The sequence below is a fragment of the Notothenia coriiceps genome, unplaced genomic scaffold (assembly GCF_000735185.1).
Source record: "Notothenia coriiceps isolate Sejong01 unplaced genomic scaffold, NC01 NC01_scaffold00017896, whole genome shotgun sequence".
In the NCBI taxonomy this organism is placed as follows: domain Eukaryota; kingdom Metazoa; phylum Chordata; class Actinopteri; order Perciformes; family Nototheniidae; genus Notothenia; species Notothenia coriiceps.
Window position 1 is genome coordinate 34,263 of NW_011350597.1, and position 22,143 is coordinate 56,405.

The 22,143-nt window shown below is 41.9% G+C and overlaps 4 protein-coding genes across 4 annotated transcripts; 2 read left to right on the forward strand and 2 right to left on the reverse strand.

The window, feature by feature from the left end:
• Nucleotides 1–1,611: 1,611 nt before the first annotated feature.
• Nucleotides 1,612–5,634, reverse strand: LOC104950693 (SLIT-ROBO Rho GTPase-activating protein 1-like). The gene is made up of 2 exons (XM_010777248.1): nucleotides 5,239–5,634; nucleotides 1,612–4,063 (listed from the first exon to the last, which is right to left on the reverse strand). The coding sequence occupies exons 1-2, from the start codon at nucleotides 5,566–5,568 to the stop codon at nucleotides 3,656–3,658; spliced, it is 738 nt and encodes a 245-aa protein (XP_010775550.1). The 5' UTR covers nucleotides 5,569–5,634; the 3' UTR covers nucleotides 1,612–3,655.
• Nucleotides 5,635–9,767: 4,133 nt separating this feature from the next.
• LOC104950694 (girdin-like) lies at nucleotides 9,768–14,566 on the forward strand. The gene is made up of 5 exons (XM_010777249.1): nucleotides 9,768–9,984; nucleotides 10,499–10,576; nucleotides 11,672–11,929; nucleotides 12,084–12,149; nucleotides 12,952–14,566. The coding sequence occupies exons 2-5, from the start codon at nucleotides 10,507–10,509 to the stop codon at nucleotides 13,983–13,985; spliced, it is 1,428 nt and encodes a 475-aa protein (XP_010775551.1). The 5' UTR covers nucleotides 9,768–9,984; nucleotides 10,499–10,506; the 3' UTR covers nucleotides 13,986–14,566.
• Nucleotides 14,567–15,120: 554 nt separating this feature from the next.
• Nucleotides 15,121–18,638, forward strand: mettl26 (methyltransferase like 26). The gene is made up of 6 exons (XM_010777252.1): nucleotides 15,121–15,461; nucleotides 15,684–15,846; nucleotides 17,105–17,164; nucleotides 17,287–17,354; nucleotides 18,181–18,259; nucleotides 18,356–18,638. Exons 1-6 carry the CDS (start codon nucleotides 15,268–15,270, stop codon nucleotides 18,410–18,412), a joined length of 621 nt encoding a protein of 206 aa, XP_010775554.1. The 5' UTR covers nucleotides 15,121–15,267; the 3' UTR covers nucleotides 18,413–18,638.
• Nucleotides 18,525–21,640, reverse strand: wfikkn1 (WAP, follistatin/kazal, immunoglobulin, kunitz and netrin domain containing 1). The gene is made up of 2 exons (XM_010777250.1): nucleotides 20,947–21,640; nucleotides 18,525–20,848 (listed from the first exon to the last, which is right to left on the reverse strand). Exons 1-2 carry the CDS (start codon nucleotides 21,208–21,210, stop codon nucleotides 19,346–19,348), a joined length of 1,767 nt encoding a protein of 588 aa, XP_010775552.1. The 5' UTR covers nucleotides 21,211–21,640; the 3' UTR covers nucleotides 18,525–19,345.
• Nucleotides 21,641–22,143: the final 503 nt, after the last annotated feature.

Sequence of the window (22,143 nt, forward strand, 5' to 3'; positions counted from 1 at the left end):
GCACATAGCAGAACACCGCACATAGAGAACACCGCGTATAGAGAACACCGCACATAGCAGAACACCACACATAGAGAACACCACACATAGAGAACACCGCACATAGAGAACACCACACATAGAGAACACCGCACATAGAGAACACCGCACATAGAGAACACCACACATAGAGAACACCGCACATAGCAGAACACCGCACATAGAGAACACCACACATAGAGAACACCGCACATAGAGAACACCGCACATAGAGAACACCACACATAGCAGAACGGAGAAGGAGACTGTGCTACTGCTGCAAACACAATGGTACTCTAGGAGGAGATTCAGGTGGTAAGGTGTGGGGGGGGGGGTTACCTTGGTTGGCTATTTGCTAATGGTTACACAAGCCACAAAATCGTCATGACATCATAAAGTTACCAAAATCTGATCAGCTCATTTTTAGACAGGTTTTAATATAAATGGATCAGGACAAAAAGTGAGAGAATCTCTTTCCACAGAGGGGACACGTGTTTATGTATAAAAGACATGAAAAAGTGGATGTTGCATAATAGGTGACCTTTAATAATTTTTAGAAAATGTTCGGGGAATACAACCTTGAAGTTTAATTTCCAATCACGTCTTAGTTTTTTCCCCTGTACAGGAGAGATGTTTGCATGAAGAATGAACTGTACTGTAGATCTTCTATTAATCTCAATCCACGCTCCATCAAGCCCTGTTGCCTCAATCACTAAACAATCATTGTAAACTGAATTCTTTTAATAAATGATATATTCCTGACAGTGTATTGGTTACTATGCCATCACTATGATGTACTCAATGTCATTTATGCTCTATTGATGTGGTTTTTTTCAACTTTTTCACCCACTGTTGGGAATAAAGCTCACTGCAACGATCTTTGCATGAAATGAGATTTTAACTGGTTCTAATGATACATTTAAGCCTTTAAATCTTACTTACCTATTAATGTCATCGACTATTTTGCGTTATGCCTTTGAAGTCATCTTTGCTGGGCCACAGTACTGACTTGTCTCCATTTATAGAACATGTATCTAACTGTGCACTGATGGATATCTAAACTCTTAGATGATTTTGTAACCCTCTCCAGCATTATGCAAATCCACAATTCTTGATTGTAGGTCTTCTGAGATCTCTTTTTTGCCAGGCATGGTTCACATAAGCAGATTGTGAACAGCAAATTTAAATATTTGAGAGCTTAATCCACACTTTCACTGAATAAAACAAGGTGTGCTAACTCCAAACTCCATTAGGGTTCAAATACTTTTTCCAACCTACACTGTGAATGTTTAAATTAGGTTTTAAATACGGACAAGCACAAGCAATCATTTGTGTGTAATTTGTTCAAACTGATAGTGTTCATTAATTATTGCAATTCAGATGAAGATCAGACCTTGTTTTAGCACAAATGTAAACATAAATGCAGGTTATTACAAAGGGTTCTCTTGCCACAAAAATGTTTGGATGTCATACATTTTCTTGTAATGGGTTATTTTTATTTGGTGGTATTTCTACTGTTAAGTAATCGGTTTCCATCACTGACAATAAGTAGCCAAATTTACTCAATATAAAATGCAAAAAATCACCTCAAACTCGACAAACTATTTCCTTTATTAGAAAGAAATCCTCGGAGGTATGAGCCCTCAGAGAACTCTACGTTATGATGTTACATGCCATATATACAGTTATATACATAAAAGTGCAATGTCACAATGGGTAAGCTGTTTATTTATGATTAACTCTGTCATACAACTGCTGTGAGAACATGGCATTGTTATTAATTCATGTGTTTTCTTCTGCGTCAACATGAACATTTAACAGAATGTCTGAAGTTCCTCTAAAACATTTTTAAAGGCACTTTCACAAGTACATACTACAGATGTACATACTACAGCTTAAAGCCTACACAGGGCATCACTGAGTCCTACTGTTGATAACAACATAGTGACAAAAGCACTTCTTCATTTTTTTTTACAACTGGCTTCATACTGTATCTCTGGATATTTATTCTTCATCTTTTGTTCTAAGTCGTTTCTACCCAGAAACAAAAAGGGTCACACAAATAATGAAAGTTAGTAAATCAGAAATGAATCATGATTATTATACACACAAGTCAAAAATAGTGTAAACCTGCTATTAGAAAGTGTTGTGGGTGTTATTATGCGCAGCTAGACAAACAGTCCCAGGAGGACATCCACCCAGTTAGTTTTTTCTCTACTACAGTACTGAGATTATTAAAAACAAAAGACATCAGGGTCGCAGTCACACAGTTGCCGCTCTGGCACAGACAGCTTTATGGGGCTAATGCATTTGAATTTAACTACACACACACACACACACACACACACACACACACACACACACACACACACACACACACACACACACACACACACACACACACACACACACACACAGGTTGTTCATCATTGATCCTGTTTTCTGCCACATGTCAAGCATTTAGAGGTGTCATCATCCACAAATGCAGAAAATAAAGGAGGACAATAAAAAAAAGAAAGAAATATTGACAGTCTCACCTGAACATAAAACAGACACAAGTTAGCAGTTAGCTAACAGTTAGCTTCTGTTTCAGGACAAGCATCTGGCTTTCACACTAACAGTCATCAGGTCCATGGCTACCGGCAGCGCTCCCGCAGGGCGCCGCCATGAGTCTATACACACGGGACTACATCATACAAGGAGGGACAACATCCATGCTGTGTACGGTCATATCTTTGGGTAGGTAAAGCCAAGCAAGGCGTAAACGAAGCTATGACGTGTTCCACATATAGCTTTGTTTAGTATACTCTAAAGGAGATCATTTGTCATCGTTTTTCACACTTTAGTCATACAGATGCAAAGGCTTAATTTATTATTAGACTTATTGTATGCCTGAATTCAAAAATGCATCAAACATAGTGAAGTAGTGGTTTAATCCAATAGTCATATCTCCTTCCAGGCAATATGTTCAAAATAAATGGAAGTGAATCCAGCACGGAGGAGAAGTTTCTGGAACACAGGAGATGGTATGCCTTGGCAAAAGTAAGTGTGTACGCTGCTATCAGTACTATCATCTATTAACAAAGTACCGTTAAGGGTTTCAATCAGTCCAACCTTCACACCCTTTCTCTCCAGGTAGTCACAGCAACTTAATAATATGTGTGGAATCAGTTAGTAAGGCATTTCAACCAGTTCAAAACACCTTCACTGGCTCTGCTATAGGAGAGCAAAAAGTAAAAAAAAAATCATAATCTGGAGTGAGACGCCACCGCTTCAGGTTCAGTGGTAAACAGGAGCTACATGCGGCGTGTTCAAAGTTCATGAATGTCTGTAAACTAAACTACCTTGTGTATATTTGCCTAAAATCATGAAGGAAGCCTCTGTGATTTGTTGTTTGAATGTCTTTACAAAACAGAAAAGAAAAAGAGTTAGATAATATTAACCTAAGCATATTAACACATAACCGGAGGTCTGTTAGCATACTCCTGTCCTCTTTGTGATGCTTTCAAATGTATTTTCCTGTCCAGGTCATTTACACGTTCTCAGATATTATATTCTGTAAATCGATGAAGACATTGGTATCATTTTGCAGCTCCTGGAATTCGAGGGTCTTTGCTTTACATTTCCGCCTCGGTGGTCACATGGTGCAGGACTTGTCCAAAGGGTCCTGAGCAGACGTGGGTGGAGGCGGCGAGGCCTGCCTGGTCTTGGGCAGGACCATGGGCTTGGGCCTCAGGGCGGGGGGTTTGAGTTGTACCCCCATGCGGGGCGCCACCAGGGGCTTGAAGGTGCTCATGGTGTCGCTGGAGGAGCTGGTGCTGCGGCGGATGGGCGGCTCTGTGTGGGCGGTGGACCTCAGCGTGACGCCGTGGATGGGGCTGAGGGACTCGCTGGAGCTGGCCGGCGTGGGACCCCCCCCGCTGCCCCCGGAGGTCTGCCGCTGCTCCAGGGTGTCCAGCACCACGTCGGGGGCGTGCTTGGCCGAGCTCTGTCTCTCCAGCTCGCGCAGCTCATTCAGGGCGGTGTTCATCGTCTCCTCTATGTCCTGTGGGAGAGAGAGAGAGAGGGGGGTTTAGGGGGGGAGAAGAGACTGTAAGGGTGAGGGAGATGAGCAGCACACAGGAAAGCGGGGGGTAAAAAGGAGAGAAAACTGCCAAGACTTGAGAGTTGGAGAGGGTAGGGAACATAAAAAGCGATGTTAACAGAGGACCACAGTGACAGATTTTCAAGAAAGCATGCATTATACATGTGGAGAGTTACGAGACTCAGCACCTCTCGCTCTACATGCTAATGACTTTAAACAGTGAAGGAGAGGCAGAAAACACTGATTATCTGAGCATGCTCGCAGTACGCAGACAGACAGCCCAGCAAAGTGACCTCTAACTCATGCTCTGTACAAATGTAATTCATGGATTCACTATTACGTATGTGACACAAAATTACATCTACCGTCTTCCAATCTGCAGAAATGTTTGTATTAAAGATCCCCTATGATACTGTTTTTCATTACGTTATTATAGCTCTCAGATATACACAAAACATGTCTCTGAAGTGTTTGGCTGAAACACCAAACAGATCGTGCATTGCAGCATCCCATCTCTGTTTCAGCCGTTTCAAAAGTGCTGATTCTCTGTCTGTTACTTTAGATGAAAATAAGGAGCCCCTCCCCACGCCCCTCTGAGAGATATTTGGTTAAAAAGAACACAATGGTGCTCTAGGAGGAGATTCAGGTGATAAGGGGGGGGGGGTTACCTTGGTTGGTGATTGGCTAATGGTTACACAAGCCAAAACATCGTTATGACATCATAAAGTGACCAAAATCTGATCAGCTCATTTTCAAGTTTTTATATAAATGGATCAGGATAAAAAGTGAGCAAATCTTTTTTCCTGAAACTTTCAGAATCTCTTTCCACAGAGGGGACACGTGTTGATGTATACAAGAAAGGAAAAAGTGGATTTTGCATAATAGGTGACCTTTAATTTGTGATATTGTGTTTTTGTGTGCCTATAACCTATGCCTATAGTAGATGTGATGCTATGAGTCCCAGTGTGCAGCTATGCTCCCTGCTGTCTGCCTGTGCAGCTAGCCTTTAGCGTGTAGTTAGCACACGAACACTAGCAGCCAGAGGAAGCAGAAGACTGACTAAGTGTTTACAGGGCGGGGCAGGGCTTTGATGGTGGAGGGAGCTGCGGTCGGGTCGCTGCTCGTCCCGCGCTGACCTGTGCGATGGTCTCCGGGTCCAGGGGCTTGCCACCGTGGTGGTGGAGGTGGTGGGGGTCACCGAAGGCCTTGTACTGGCCCGAAGAGGTGGAGCGGCGGATCGGGGGGCTCTCCATCTTCTTCAGAGACTCGTGGCGGCTGATGTTGGTCAGGCTGCCGTGCCCGGTGCGGCGGCGGCGCTCCGGGCTGTCCATGGGGAGGTGGGACCGAGTCCGCAGCATGTCCCGCGGGCTGAAGTGGCCCAGAACTGGGGAGCCCATCTCAGGGGTCCCTCCATGTCCTCCGTGACCTCCATGTCCTCCGTGTCCGTGCTGGGAGGGGTGCACCATGACATCATTGGGGCGGGCAGGGGGCCTCCGAGAGGGGGGTTCTGATCTTTTCTTGTGCCGGCTGGAATAGACGGGTGGGACAGAGCGGAAACAACAAAGCTAATTATTTATTTATTCCATACAGTTTTTGTCTTTTAACACTTTATCCCATAATGGCATATAGCTAGATATTAAACCTAGAGTTAAACCTTTTTTTTCTGCCAAGGAGGTTGTGTTCTTGGAACATTTTGTCCAGCTGTGTAACAAGGGCAAATGTGCTGCCTTATATTGGAGTCAAAATATGTTTGACGTGTGAAACAGAAAACAGCAATACAAAAAAAACACCTTCTTTAAATGTTCTTTCATGTTGTTACAACACTACGACTTGAAGCTCAAAACCACACAACAAGTTGTAAAAAGTACTTAAGAAATACAATTATCCAAGAGGCACACAAATGCTCCATTGGCCTTGGGGAAGAACTGTGCACTCTAGTTTTTGGACTAACAAAAAAAAAACCTTTCATTATTTAAGGGATGCATTTGGCTCTCATTTTGAAACTACAGTAATCCTTCAGACATGAACATCCTCCAAACTTTAGCACAACATGTAGAAATGAATCCTTGTCAATTGGAAAAACAAAGAGTCATCAGTGGTGATGTCAGGGCTTGAAGCTTATTTACAGATCAGGTAGAGCGGAGCTGGCTCGCAGCCAGAGGAGGAGGCCTGAGGTTTTTCAGAGCTCCAAAACAGGCTTCCCGTGGAAGATACACATTTTGAGAAACGGAGCTGAACATGAAGGCATCAGTCATATTTATGACTAACAGCTCTACAGTAGCTACAGATACAGGAGATGTAAACATTGATAGAAGCAGATATTATCACTTCAGTCTAAAAGCTAAATGAATGAAGTTACCTGATAACCATGTCATGATTTTCCTTTTTCTTTTAGAATAATAATTTCTGCCATGGCAACAACTTGACACAATAAAGAAATAACATTTCAAAGATGATACACGGCAGATTAACTATTTTAATAAGGCATTATTGTTTTTGGTGAAAAAGCAGTGAATGACTTATCCTTTAATCACTTTGCTGCAAATGGCTTCATTTGGGAGTTTACGTCTGTCTAATGAACGCCCGCACAGCCATTATCATTAAGTCTTACAGACAGCTTCATCCCCGCGCTGAACTAAAAGCAGTAATGAGCACGGATATGAAGGAGCTCAGGGAATGGAACTGCAGCTCTTCAAGCAAAGCCACTGTTATCCCAACATTTCCTCTTAGAAAACTATGAATCTATATAAACCACAGTCTCAGAAGGTTCTTATGTAAGAATCTGAAAATATGTACCTGCTTTGCAAAACACACTAATTATTTATAAATGTGCACACAATATACTTCTTGACGGTACTTTGACTATATAACCACCACGGCCCCTAGTAGGCCCCCACACACACAACAACACAGACTATAACACTCCTTGTTGTTAACCACAAACTATGTGCCATATATATATATATATATGCCGTTAATAACTGTGCAATATATACCTGGCTGCTAAATCCTCAGAACTGTTACAGGATGTGTTTTTTGTAAATCGTGTAACTTTTTTTACCATAATATGTTTTTTTGTATCTTTAATATTTTGTTATGCATGCTTCTTAGGTAACATTAAGCTGTCTTTGGCTCTTTTCTGCTGTAACAATGTAAATGTCCCCTCTGTGGGATGAATAAAGGTATTCTGATACTAACAGCTACTGATGATGGGTTAGACATTGGAAAATAAAGACTCATTGGTGGCTGGTGTGCATGGCAACAGAAAACCATTTTTTTTTTTTTGACTGCAGCAAGAAATCTGGATTGGTAAACAACTGTAGGAACCACTGACAGCCTGCAGGGGGGGCAGGCAGTCTGCACACAAAACACCTGTGTGTCCAACAACAGCCTCTGCCACCTACTCTGTAAACACACTGACAGATCACCCTTTAGCTATTGGTCCATGCCTGATAATAATGTATATCACAAGGGATTCTGGGAGTTTCCTTTTGATGAAAACCAAAAATAGGATCAACTGTAGTAGGTGGTTTATAATCAAATAATAATACATCCTCTCCACTCTAACAGTCACTAACTTAACTGCATTGTTTACTAACAATTGCTGATGCCAGCGCTACGAGACCTCCTGTCTGGTGAGAATGCTACGAGTGGAAAATATCTAAATAAAGCTCAGGATCTAAATGATTCAGCACATTTGAGGATTGTTTGAATAGAAGAGCAGTCGGGCGGAGGGGATGGAGATGCAGATGAAGGTGGAAGTCACCTGGGAGCTGTTGACAGTTAGACGGCTTCATTAAGGCTCATGTGAAAAAGACGGTTCATTGAGAAGCTCACACATTGCTGCAGTGGTGTAAACGCTGCTTCTAGTATGAATCATCAACATTTCAACAGTGAAGTGCAGGGCGGGAGTATGGCTCTGAATAAAACAGCATTTGTATTTGGCAAGGGCCGGTAGCAGACACGCTTCAAGGTCGCCTACTCCACCGGCAGAAACGCAGCGATGAAGAGGGGAGACAAAACTCTGGCTCGCCCCCAGCACCCGCTGCCAAAAAGTCTGAGGTGTGACTGGATATGTGTGTGCCATGCCTCCCTGTGCAAATACAGTATGTTCCAGTGTTACTAGCTCATACCAGCTGGGATTTAATAATTCATCTATTTCATAATACTTTGATCAAATACAGCAAGAGAAGTCCTCTAGTGGCAGTGGCTGAAAGGGTGAGCTGAAGAGATGGGATGACAGGAGGAGGCAGCATGTGTTTCACTGAGGATTGAGTGCTTAGTCATTTAACAGGCACATCAGATGTATGCTGTTGAATTGCAATAAGGGAAATGATTGAAAACAACATTACTTACAATATAAGTGCTTTTTAAGGGTCTGGAGTTGGTGTTGACACCTAAAGCTGTGTCTAAATCATTTTTTCTGATTTGTTTTTTATGTCTTACATGTAGTATGTTGCATTGTTGTAGTAGCCTGGGACTTGAGATTTGTATTTTCTTTTTTAAAACTACCCTGTAGCTATTGTGCATATGAAAATAAAGCCTTTAAACCTTTGGCCGTTTTAGGTGACACAAAACTAAGGCCCACTCAGACAGGCAGCAGGACTGTCAATTGTTATTGGATTGGGTTGCCTTTAATTAGATAAAGCTGATACAAAAATGTGTGCTGTTTTTACATTTTACACTGTGGGATACCTTGACAATATGGATATTGTCGAAAGAATCAAATAAACCTTATGCATTGTTGAATGCAGTTGGATATCCTACCCATCTCTATATTTGCATAGGTATTCTAAAAATATTGCAAAAATATTTAAAGTGGACCTATCATGCTATATTTGAATAATATATTTTAGGGCCATACCTATATAAAACATGTCTGCAAAGTTTTTTTTTCAAAATACCAAACAGATCATCCATTTTAACCATGCCTCATTTCGCTCTATTAGCTCTTTTGTAGCCCTGTTTTTGCAAGGGCTGAATCTGAGAAGTCTTCTTCGCTGCTTTTGTGGCAGACTACAGCGCCACCTACAGGCCTGGCATATGTACTACATCGTCTCCAGCTCTTTCGAACGGCAATGGCCGTGGCTATCTCCTCCTGATAGGTGGAGGGTTGCCCATATAGGCGGAGCTCCTTGTTTCTGACGTCAGAGATATTTAAATCTGTATCAGTCTGTATCAGATCCGTTACAGCCCCGTTTTTAGAGATTTGGGTATGGAGGCAAAGAGAGAGGGTTGTGTTTTCTGACACTAGGTGAGTTCCCTGACACACCGGGGACACATATTCATGTATAAAAGATGGACAAAAGTGCTTTTTGCATGATAGGTCCCCTTTAAGTTAACTTTGTTTTCTTTACTGAAAATAACCGGAGCCTCTAATAATGCCACCACGAAAGCAGCCAGGGTGAACCAAAAAACTAAAGTTGAGGGCTTTATAACCAAAACCAGAAGCTGCAAGATAATAAAATGCTCCATAAAGCTAAGAGGATTTCCAGAGTTGTACAACAAGTACATTGATAAGAGCAGCTTTAAGTATCCATTGTTTACTTTAAACAATGCTTCTATACTATAATACTTCTAAGAATCCAAACTATCCCTTTGCTAGCCAAACTCACATCTGATTGTTGATGTATTGATTTCTTCTTTATGTTTAAATCTACCCTTTCGCAGACGTGGAAACTGGATCACCCTGAAACTGAAGAAGTTGATTAAATCCAACAGCCGTGAGCATGGACCCGATTGCCCGCCCACCCCCACACACTTGGGGGGTGTGGAGCCGCACCTCGTCTCCCATGACAACGGCTCCTTCATCAGCTCAGAAGGCTCCGGAGGCTCGGCCTGCACCTCGGCAGGTGACGCCATCTCACCCCAACGTCACAGCAGTGAGTATGACCTTATGGATCTCACAACTCCCATTGGCTTGGTGGAAGCGGTGTCATCAAAGTACCAAAGTCCCGCCCCCCTCACTGCTTCAGCCATAGACCAGGAAGTGAGGTCAGGCAGGGCACAAAGGTCCTTTAGTAGTGTGTTCATGTTACGTCCAGACATCTCCCCAAAGTCTCCCTCCCCCTCAGCTTTATTCAAGGACACGCAGCAACTCAAATGAATGGATTTTAAAGTAAAACTGTAATAAATACTTAAATAATGCAGATACTGCTTTGTGTTTGAATGTAAATGAGCATGTCTCCAAGCAGTCATTTAGTCCTGATGCATGATGTGTGTTTACTTTCCTCAATATTTCTTCCACATGTGTTTCTTGTTTCCTAATGTATTTCTTCATTCCTGCCTTCCTTCCCTTTTGTCCTTTCCTTCCCTTCCTACTTCTCTCCTCCCTTACGTCCCTCTCTCTGCTTGCATCAATCCCTTTGTCTACCTCCCTTTGCTGTTACATCATAGCCACCAAAATGTTTCCCCGCATGAGGAACAGACTGAAGGACAGAGACAAAGTCAAGTCCCTCTTCCGTCGTTCCATGTGTAAGAAAGACTGGTCCCGTGTCTACCCTCATCTTGACTGTAGCCTATTGTTTCACTGCTAACTGGATACTACTAAGTATGACAGCGTTTAAGGGCCGTTGTAGGCTTAAAAATAACTACAGAGCCAGCAGAGGAGGGTAATATTCAAAGATCAAACTCAAATTGTACATTTACAATAAAAAAACTTTGAAATGAAAGAAGAAAAAAATGAAACTTTGGGAAATTTGAGACTTTGATATCGGTACATTTTAGATTTATTTTCACAATCATTTCTAACTTTATATTCTCAGAGAATATTAAACCTGTTTTTTCGTACATTTTGTTGATTTTTTCTCATGTTTCCCCCTTATTATTTACTATAATCTCAGAGAGTATTCAAGGTTTTTTATTTTGTGAATTTTTGTGTTTTATATTTTTTCCTAATTTCCTTTTTCAGTGTAAACTCTAAATAACAATAATTGCAGAGCTAGAAAAGGGGGGGTAACATTTCCAGTAAAAAAAGTTTTTTTTACTGTGTTAGAAAAGGGGGGGTAACATTTCCAGTAAAAAAAGTTTTTTTTACTGTGTTACCCCCCTTTTCTAGCTCTGCAATTATTTATATAACCTACAATGACCCTTAAACGCCATCAAGTGCTTCTATGCTTTAGTATTTTTTTTCTAGATGCCATAACACCTATATAACCATATGTTGAATAGGAATCATCATTTTTTACCAAAAGGTGGAAAATCAGGAGTCATGTGTTAGCAATTGTTCCATCCCAACCTCATTTCCGCACACTAACTTAGATGAATATAATTGAATATAACATATTTAAGCCTTTGCAGCGTGTTGCTATTTTTGAAGACAATCTGGGCTATTTTCATCAGAGTTCAAAGAAATGCTGCATTGCAGGAGGAAACTGGTGCTGTGTGAGCTAGCAGCTGTACTGTAGGGATTAGTGATGTAAAACCATGATTTGTGTGGTTATTGAGAGAGCGAACCATCCCTGTGTCCATTCACAACACCATAGAACTACAATACCTCTTAAACTCCATGTTTACCCTCCTCCCCTCATCCACCTCCCACTTCCTCCACTCCTTGCTCCAACAATGCAGCCCTGAGCAGCTTGGTGTCCCCCGCCTCGGCCCCGCTGCGGGGGGAGCGCTGGGCGGAGAGCGCAGAGCGGCTGGAGGGGTCCCAGGCCGATGTGGACGAGGACAGGGAGAACACATTGTCCTCATCCCCATCCACATCCATCTCCATGTCCATCCTCCACCTTAATCCTCCCACCACTCCACCATGCAGCCACGTCACCATCACAACCTCTGACACCACCGATACTGTTCCAGATGTTTCTGAGCTCTGGGTGACAGGTAGATGAGGCATTCATGAGCTTTTTATTTTAATGTCATCTTCATTAGTTGGATGCTAGAATAAAGTGTAGGTGAGTGGAGCTAAGGCGGCCCTCTTTTTTTTTAATTCATGTTGAGAAGTCGTCATATTCATTTCTCATGTTATGGTCCACAGACAAGGATTCAAATGATAGCGCTGTGCCATCTGGATTTGAGGACAACGACGAGCTGCAGAATCACGGTAAAGCCCTGCGGATTCTCATCTAGAGGATTCAGCAAACATTCAGATGTATTACCAGCTCTGGAATTAGAGCAAATCCATCAAATTGCAATCATGACCTTGTTTCGTATTAATCTCTATGCTGACCACAGAGGCCAACAACTGTCAGAGAAAGACTGGACTCTGCTGCCCCCTGTTGGTCATTAAGCATATTATGTTGATTCAGCTAACATGATTTCCTGATAGAAATGAAAATGTGTGTATTTATTGTAGCTAAATGTTGAGAGTTTTGTCTATTTTGCTTTGATAACAAACAATGTACTTTTGAAAAGAAGTCCTTCAAACAACATATCTTCGATATACTAAACTTCTTTTTCAAAGAATGTTTTATGACATTAAATGGCATACTGTAAGCCTACTATGACTTTTCTTTGACATATAATACTGTGACTGTGACTACATTTGTATGACAAAAACAGCAAATCTATATATTTTGTTTAGTTATAAGACTAAGCTGAGTAAAATAACTTACATTTCTAATCCAGAACTTGGAATGAAATCTGTCATACATTTTCAAGATCTCTCAAGGTCTTTCAAACTCGTCGATTAGTTATTTCCCTCAAATGTTTACACTTTTAAGGATTTCAAGGACCTGTAGGAACCTTAAAAATAATGACTCGTCTGCATATACAAACATAACATTAAAGGAAACTTGTAACACAAGAAACAACTGTCTCAATGTATGTCATCACCTGGGAAAGTTTTACTTAAATATTGTACACCTGTAGTGTTTCCCCTTAAAACCATTGTAATCTCTTTCCAGGGCTAAATGGCGTCCAGAGTCGAGCCCAAAGTGAGAGCAGCGGTGAGTTCAGCATGAGCATGGAGAATGAACCATGGTCAAACGGCAGCAGCCCCATCCAGCAGCCCCCGTCACGCCGCTCCTCCTCCTCCTTCCAGCCCCCCAGTGATACCTCCACCCCCCAGCACACACTGAGGAAGCAGCACAAGGAGAAAGCCTCCACCATGCCCATCGCCCATCACAATTCGGAAACGCAGTCTACACCAAAACAAAAAAGCCACGGGCTCTCTCAGGACTTCTGGCTCACACGGGGTACAAAGAGCATCCGGAGGGGGTCGAGGGTGAAAGTGGCGCGTCGCTCTTCAGATACAGTCAAAGTTAACCCAGGATGCAATGGGGTGAATTCAAAATCGAGCTCCAGCCAAGTTGAAAGTACCCGAGCTTTAGCTTGTTCACCTATCACAGTGCTGTATGTTCAGGGCAAGTCATCCTCAATGTCCGGCTGCCTCAACTGCTTCTCCACCCCTCTGGGGAAAGAGGGCAGACTGAGGGGGTCGCCCACATGTCTCCCACGAGCCAGCAGCGTCATTTCCACAGCAGAGGGGTCATCTCGACGCTCCAGTGTAAACAGCGACTGCAGGGCGAAGGCTGACCCGCTGTCCGTACAGGTTTCAGAGGAGAGCCATCAGGAGGAAGAACCGGGTCAACTCGAACTAGAGACAAAAAACAGTGAGCCCATTCCTCCAGTCAAACCTCCCAGAGACCCAACCGCTGTTGTTCCCACAGATGACCCCAAACCCCCCGTGCAGGAGTCACTTCTGGGCTCCTCGTTCACTTTCAACTCTGTCTTCTCTAACACAATATTCAGCGATTCTGTGGTTCCAACCTGTCTGGATGCCCTGGACAACAACCAGACATTCCTCGGTCTGAATCCAGATCTGGGGCAAAACTTTCCACCTGAGACAACGAAAACGCTGCAGATCGAGCAGAGACTAAATGTAAAATGTGACGCTGAGCTGGAGAAGGACAAGACGCTCATGGTTGCACGGAAGTAGCTGTCACACGATTAAATATTGTGTAGGAAGGCCACTTTTAATCTCGTCAACCGAAGCACACAATTATCTGTTTCCATTGTATTCCATCTGATTATACAGCTATGTAAGGTGTAAAAAAAAGGTGTTTTGAGTTGTGATTTTTCTCCCACACAGCTTTAGCTCATATAATACACCTGAGTATTAGTTCAAGATATTCACAGCATTATCTTTATCCGTTCGGTCTCTTTGCACAAATTATGTTTGATATAAGTGAATGACGTATGGATAGATTTCCCTATTTTGCCCGTTATTAATTCGGTTGTTGTTCGGACTCGAGCCTGTTTTTTATTTTTATTTTACCAAACTGACAATCGTGTTATGTATATTTGTGTTTGCCAAAATATTTTGTTAATTTCTGTTGTTTCTATTTATGTCCTGTTTATGTCCTGTTACTTTAAATGAACTGTTAAGTTATTATATGATTTCTGTGCTGTTAGACTTTAATGTGAGCCTTGGGGAAATGTGGCATTCACGTGAAAAACTGTAAATCTTGTAAAATAGGATGTATACCTGAATGCTATTTTCCCTTAAATAAACAAACCCTCTACGTAAACATTCGATTTGTCATTCTTTTATTCAATTAAAAATGACTAATATCATAAATGCCGAAAAGCACCTTGCTGAGTAAATATGTTGATTGAAGAATTGAATGCAAGTAGTTTGAGAAAGATGTTGTGTTTTTTTTTTTAGACCATTAAATACACATGTAGCAAATATGGGTGCTGATTTCCATATTATTCTTATTCAAGGGTTTTCATTGCCCATCTACGACCATCTCGTGTTATATTGCATATATTATATTTTATGTTATTTGTTGGTCAAATTAAATCAAGTGTGGTTCATTCTCCATCTTGTTTTTGTTCAGATTGTATTAAAGCAAAAAACGAGAAAAATGTTTGTTCCTTTACCAATGAATGTGTATTATTATTAATATTATTATTATTATTTCTATCAATTCAATTGAATGAATTATTTGTCTCATATTTTAGTATTACTGTCATTGTTGGTTTCTTATTATTACTAACGGTGCAGTGCAGGAGCTCGTGTGCCCACTCAGTGTTCCCATTGGATGACAGGTCAGTCACGTGAGGCACTACGGAAGTAGACCATTTTCGGCCGAAAACCAAAACATTCGTGGGTGGTGTTTGAGTTATTCAATCTGGACTGACGTTACTCTGCTCCACTGGAGTGGTTCCGCAGACTGTGCCGCATCACTCGACAGCTTTACCCGGGGCCTGGCACGATGCTGAACGCCGCCGCCGCGGAAAGGAACAAGGAGCCCATCCTAGCGGTGCTCCAGGAGAGCGTGAACACCGGGAGACACCTGCAGGCTCTGGAGATCTCCTCCGGTACCGGGCAGCACGTCACACACTTTGCCCAGTCCCTGCGGAATATCGTCTGGCAGCCTTCAGAGTTTGACCGCCAGTCTCTTGCAAGGTAAATGCAGGCTGTGTGTTTCAGTTACATCAAAATACCGTATTAACATTACCTATTACTCGGTTATTACGGTAATAATAATTCCTGCGTAGCTAATTTAAAGAAAGGCATTGGCCATGCATCTGCAGTATTACAGTAGTGCATTCAATACTTATAATGCGGAGCTGTGTTTTTTTGGGGTCTGCTTGCATTCACAATAATGCCTTTTGTTCCCATTCTCAGTATCGAAGCGTACAGAGCACACTACCAGCTGCCCAATGTGAGGCCTGCCATCCATCTGGATGCTTCTTTGCCCTACCAGTACTGGGGGGGCATCCCGCCAGAGAGCATAGATCTAGTGGTCAACATCAACATGATCCACATTTCTCCCATGGCTTGCACGGAGGTAGGAGGACAGCTGGTGTTATAGTTGCTAGATACACTGCTTGCCAATACCAATTCTACCACACTATTTAGTATACCAGAAGACAGATTTAGATTTAGTGTATCCTCCCAATACATTTTCCAGTGCAGACATGCCTGGATGTCCTAGTGCAGCAGTGCTTCTCTGGCTATACTGAACCACAATCCTTTGCACAGGGAATATTTAATCAGGGTCAAGGTTCACGTTCCTATGTTATTACAAAGCAGTATGACCCAAAATGATGTGATGTGCTTTAGAAAGTAGCCACAGTGTTCAGATTGGATGTATCAAACCCAAAAGGACCTAGTCCGGGAATATCCCTGAAGCCCTTTGATCGCTAAACGCTCCATATTTAGTGTGTGGTGATTTAATCATTTAGACATTTGTTAATACTGTATGTACCACTACTAAAGCACAATAACAACTGAAATTGTATTATTTCTTAATATTGAGGCCCTGTGTTGGTTTACATTATGTTTTCATGGTGACTAGTTCTTAAAAGAAAAAAAGTGCTTATAAGATTTACAAAACAATAATGTGTAAGCACAAGATAGCAATTTGAGACATCATTTTACATACATTTTTCCCACTGTAAATAATTTGTGCCCCGGAGATAAATCTATTTAGGCCTCAATTTACTGCAAAAGTGAAACAAATGCAGGAACATTTCAATAAATTGGGGTAACAAATGATATTTTCTACACACAAATGTATAGATTGTGTTCTTGAAATACATATGTTATCTCTCTATGGCCTCTCCTGGGTTTTGTGGTGCAGATTGAGTTAATATTAAGTAAACAGGTTTTGTTTTACAATTCTTAAGTATTTATGACTTAATTACTATCATTATTTGTAATATTTTAAGTAAGTATTAAAGTGTTGTGTTTGTCAAATGCAAAATAAAAACAATATACCTGCTTTATTACTCATAATGATTGACCACGATTGAGCAACATTGGTTTTTAATGGCTTATAAATTCAACTTCAAATTATTTTATAGTTTATTTTACATTTCAACTTTTACAGTCTGGCTATGGTTTCCAGTTTCCATAAAGTGGAGATATGTCAGTGTAAGTCCCCTCGAGTGTATCTGCAGTATGAACCTTTTGACCTAAGATAATCACTGCCCTTTCTACTATTCCTGCCTCGGGTCTTTTAGTCTATAAAAGAGATCAAGAACATAAAGTAATCCCCCCTGCCACTCAACCCCCACTGCGTGTGATCACTATTTTTCTCCTAGGGTTTATTCAAAGGGGCCGGAGCGGTGCTGAAGCCGCAGGGTCTCCTGATGACATACGGGGTGAGTGAAAGACCATGTTGTCATAAACATGCACTTACCACATTCATGACATGTTGTTATGAAATCTAAACATAAAAGAGTGCCTGTAAATTCTACTTAACATGTTTTCTTGTTGCCCTCAGCCATATGCGGTGAATGGGCAGATCGCGCCTCAAAGTAATATTGACTTTGACTACAGCCTACGGCAGAGGTAAAGTGTTCAACATATGTTTAATGCTTAGCCTAAAGCTGTTTATAAAGGACTGCTCACAGTATTCTCTGGTCAAAAACAAGTGTGTTTCACTTTGACATAAAGTAGCATCTGTTTTTCTTTAGAGAGGCATCAATAATCATTTTAAAGAAGAATGCAATAAACTTCAGCAAATTGATTCCTACTACTGAATGTTTGAATTAAAGATATTCTAAAAGATGGTATCTACAAAAAAACTAAAATGTTTAGAAAAAAACTCTGAACATGAATAATGTAATCATTTGTGTTTGTATTGTCTATATGTTGCAAGTCTGGGGACCAATACCTAAAGTAGGATAAGGTCACTGAACAATTATTTTTAAATGGTCACCGTTAAACTTCATGTCAAGGATTATGGATAGAAATTGTCCCCAGATTAAAAACTATTAACTATATTTAATAAAAATGACATGGCAAAGCTCGTTTATTTTGAAAAAAGTTATTGCTACAATTGAACCATTTCAAAGTGACACAAATAAACTAGTGGGAACTGTATACATTATATATATAAGTACATTTTAATACAAATGTATTTACCTGACTTATATATTTCAGTTTGAAAATGTATTGCCACTATCTACCTAATCATTTGATTTACTGAAGGAATACAATTTAGTTTATTTTTATTATTTATATTTCCTTTCTTTCTTTTGAATTTTTGTTCCTAATTTGATTGAGGATAAATTGTTATTTCATTATTTAGTTGCATTTGTTTTGTGTAATATTTTGAATGTATTAGAATTCAATAATAATGCAAAGGTGACTGTATGCCTTTTTAATTTGACAGGAACTCCGAGTGGGGACTCAGGGATATCTCCTTCCTCGGTTCTATAGCAGAAAAAAGTGGTTTATTCCTGGAGAAAGTTGTGAGTAAAAAGCTCATTCAAACCTCATAAACAAACAGTGCAGTTATGGGATTACTGGTTTACTAAAGTCTCGTTTTTGTATCTTTTCCTTTCCAGATGGACATGCCTGCCAACAACAAGTGTCTTCTGTTCAGGAAAGAGAGTTTGGTGTGAAGTGTCCTAAGGTCCAGTGTGTGGAGCACAACGGTCCAAGCGCCTTAACCTACACTTGAAGCTCAGATACATTGCCAAATTCTCCGGAACTTTTAATAAATTGTTTTCCCATATTCTGGTACACATTGACATCAACGCAATTGTTTACTCAGACCTGACATACTACTCCATCTACTCTATTATATTCTTCTGTATTGCACACTTGAGTAAAACATGCTCACTGATATGATGTCTTTGTACTTTTTTTACCTCCATACAGCCACCTACTCCTTTCTATTTCTAAGTTAGCAGAAGTGCTTTGCAGAGGGAGATACTCAAAAGAGAACGTGCTGCTTATAAGGTATTGAAATCATTAATAACAAAAGAAAAACTATATATAACACCTATGTAAAAAAGGCTAATATAGAATCAAATGTATACAATTTCATAGAAAAACATAATATTGAAGTAATATAGATGTCTAGCTAAGCATTTTTACAAGTGTGGCTTTACTTCTGCCTACTATTCTATTTTTCAAAAACATGAATATATTTATTTTAAAAAAGAACATCTATATTTGATCTTATTTAAAAAATAACATAATAACATTGGTATTATTAGGCTCGCAACACACCTGGAATGTAGTACAACCTCTGTTGTAATTAATATATATACAATATATCTCATGTCTTAATTTAAGGAATACTTCCCGACAAAATAAAACATGTTCTTGAACAAAAGTTTGTTCATCCCACAAGCCTTCTCTGTGAACAAAAACGTTCAAGGTAATAGTGTGAGCAACTGATGGTCATTTTGAGGGGGAAATATTCCTTAAACCTAAAGTATTTTAACACATTTTGTGTCTTTTGATTTCAAGACTCATAATTAAATATCAGCTTTTCTTATTGGAATCCTGGTTTCAGTGCTTAAGGTGAAGTCTGACTCCTGGGATTTCTATACACAGTTCTTTTTTTTCAGAACATCACGTAGCTTCTTGAGTCTGCGTTCAGTGATGACTCTGACGTAGCTGTCTGATTGGATGATGGCAATGCCGTCCTGCACCACACCCATCACCAGCAGAGGGTTTTCCTCCATGGTGATGTTAGGACACGGACAGCTCCAGTCTATCTTGGCGATGGTCACCTCCAGGTGCTTGGTATTGAAGAAATGCAATCCCATCTTTTCATCTCTCAGGACCTCCTCCAAGCTAAAGCGAGCTAACCCAGAGTCCAGATCCTCCACCAGCTCTGTCAGCCGCCCCACAATAGCAAAGTCACTCCGGCACAAGCTGGGAACCATTCTCCCCTTCACCCGACAGGCCTTGCAAGGTTTCTTTTTGGCCTGTGGGCAGTTGGCCTCGCACTCCTTCTTGCTGTTGAAGCTGTTGGCATTCCCATGGCAGCCGCCGTAGGCAAAGGCCTGGCACTGTTTCAGGACAGAACTCCAGGCCCAACGTGGCTCCCAGGATTTGCAGGGGCCCTGGACAGCAGGCAGGAAGCAGATGCCCATCCCCTCTCTCTGACAGGAGGCCTTGCACTCCTCGTAAGTCTGAAATCGGTTGTGGCTATCATCGCATCCGCCGTTGCTGAAGGCCACGCAGGTGCTCAGCTTGCCGTCGTAAAACCAGTCCACGTGCCGCTCGCTGCTGCACACTCTCAAGTCTACGGGAGCCAGGCAGTCTGCTGGCGAGAAGGGCCGCCCCATGGCCATCTCAGGGTCTTCAGAGAAGTCGTCAAGTCCCCGGCGAATCACGGACAAAGGGTAGTCTGCTCGAAGAACCCCCGCAGAGTTCCGCGCAATGCAAGTGTAGATACCTGTATCCCACACCTGGGCGTTGTATATGACGAGCTGACCGATGTTGGTGATGACCACGTTGCCGTACATCTGGTCGGGCCTCATGACCAGCTGCTCACGCCGTTCGCTCTGCTTCTCCCATGTTACATCAGGTTTTGGGGATCCAGTCACATCACAATGGAAGCTCACTGTGCCTCCTACGTAGACAGATTGGTGGTGTGGGTTGGAGTACAGCATTGGGAACATGTGGTCTTCCTGGGAGGATGTAGGGGTGGGGTTGGCCGTAGTGTCCTGAGGCAGTGGACTGGTGGGGGGCCCGGCCAGGTAAAAGCGGCAGGGGACCACGGTTATTGTCACCCCGCGGATGCAGGCCTCTGCGTCCATGTAGCAGCGGTTGAAGTAGGTGAGGCCATCTGAGGCGCAGGTGAAGTTGGGCTCTTTCTCACACCGGTCCTGGCACTTGCAGATGGGTTGTCCCAGCCAGATGCCACAGGTGGCCCCTTGCTGGCTGCAGATGAAGCCCTCGCAGGTAGCTGTGGAAATGGGGGCTTCAGTTACTCCTTCCCCATCTGGCTGGGCAGGAGTGCCATCGGAGAAACGTGCAGCCACACAGCTGTTGAGACCACACACGTTGGTGCAGCATTTCTCAAAGTCAGCACAGTCCTGCACACACAAAACAGCATTTATAAAATCAGATTTAAATGTAAAAAGAAAGTAATAAAATAATGATTATTAGTTTATCAAAACATAAATAACACCACCTCGTCAACGTTGCATTCCCTCTCGCAGGTGCTTTGCGCATCAACCCAGAGGTTGGAATTCAGCTTGTTGGGACAAAATCCTTCGTGTTCAACTTTGGATCCTGCCACACTTGTACACAAAGAAAGTTCGGGTAATTTGCAAATCAGGAGTATCAACAAACACGCACGAATCCATCCTATTTTATTTGTGTTTGGCCCATTAATATCCAGACGTGGATCCTGTATGCATCTGTGCTCCAAAAGTTGTAAAGGGATTTTAAACATTATTGCTCTTTTGCATGTGTCCCCCAGCGAGTAAATCCATTCATCCTTTTAAATCTTGAAATTCTGAAGTCGGTTTTCAAATGTAGCAGTCCGTTTTGTGCGTAAACATTATGGAAGTCAGGTTTGTCTGTGTGCGCACAAAGAGTTGTAGCAATTTCGAAAATCAAAACGGGCTCCCCATCCGCTGAAAAAAACAAATCCCAGAAAAGCGTGTAAAACATGCACTCGGGTTGCATGCAATATTTGCCTTGAGAAACAAAACAAACCTCTTGCAACAATTGGACAAACTCTCATTCAGGTCGATTTTCACCGGACAGCGAAACAAGCGAACGGAACGGCACAATGAGATTGAAAGACGCAACATCAGTCTTGCAGGGAGTGAATGGAGGTGGAAAGGGCAGCCCCTCTGACCGCCCCCACGATCGTCCAGTGTCTGAAACTCTTATGAAGCAACACCATGCGCTAAGCAACTGGACAAACATTGTAAAAACATCAAAGAAAACGTGGAGCCGTGGTGACAAGCTGTCCCAACAACCGTGCTCAAGGAGCTACACATTCCGGTGAGACATCCAACGTTAAATGCGTCCAGACAGCATTTATGGAGGTGTCATTCATACATAAGGAAATTAGCCTGTTATCTGGCTGTTGGGTGTATTGTCATTTTAGGTTATAATTACGCATTCCCGGAGGTTTTACGCACGGAAAACGTATGCATATACAAGTTTTCCTAGCGTAAAATCACATTTTTAAAAAGAAATTAGTCGTCTGGGGTGGAAAGCGTGTAAAACAAACACGGGGCGTGTCGCGTCTTGTCTGGCAAAACATGTTTACGTCCTCTTGTCTAGACGTCGGTCACTTTAGCACCGTCGCTCATTCACACGGGACTCAGAGAAGCCGCGGTCAGGTGGGAAGGCGTAAAGCGTCCACTTTCTT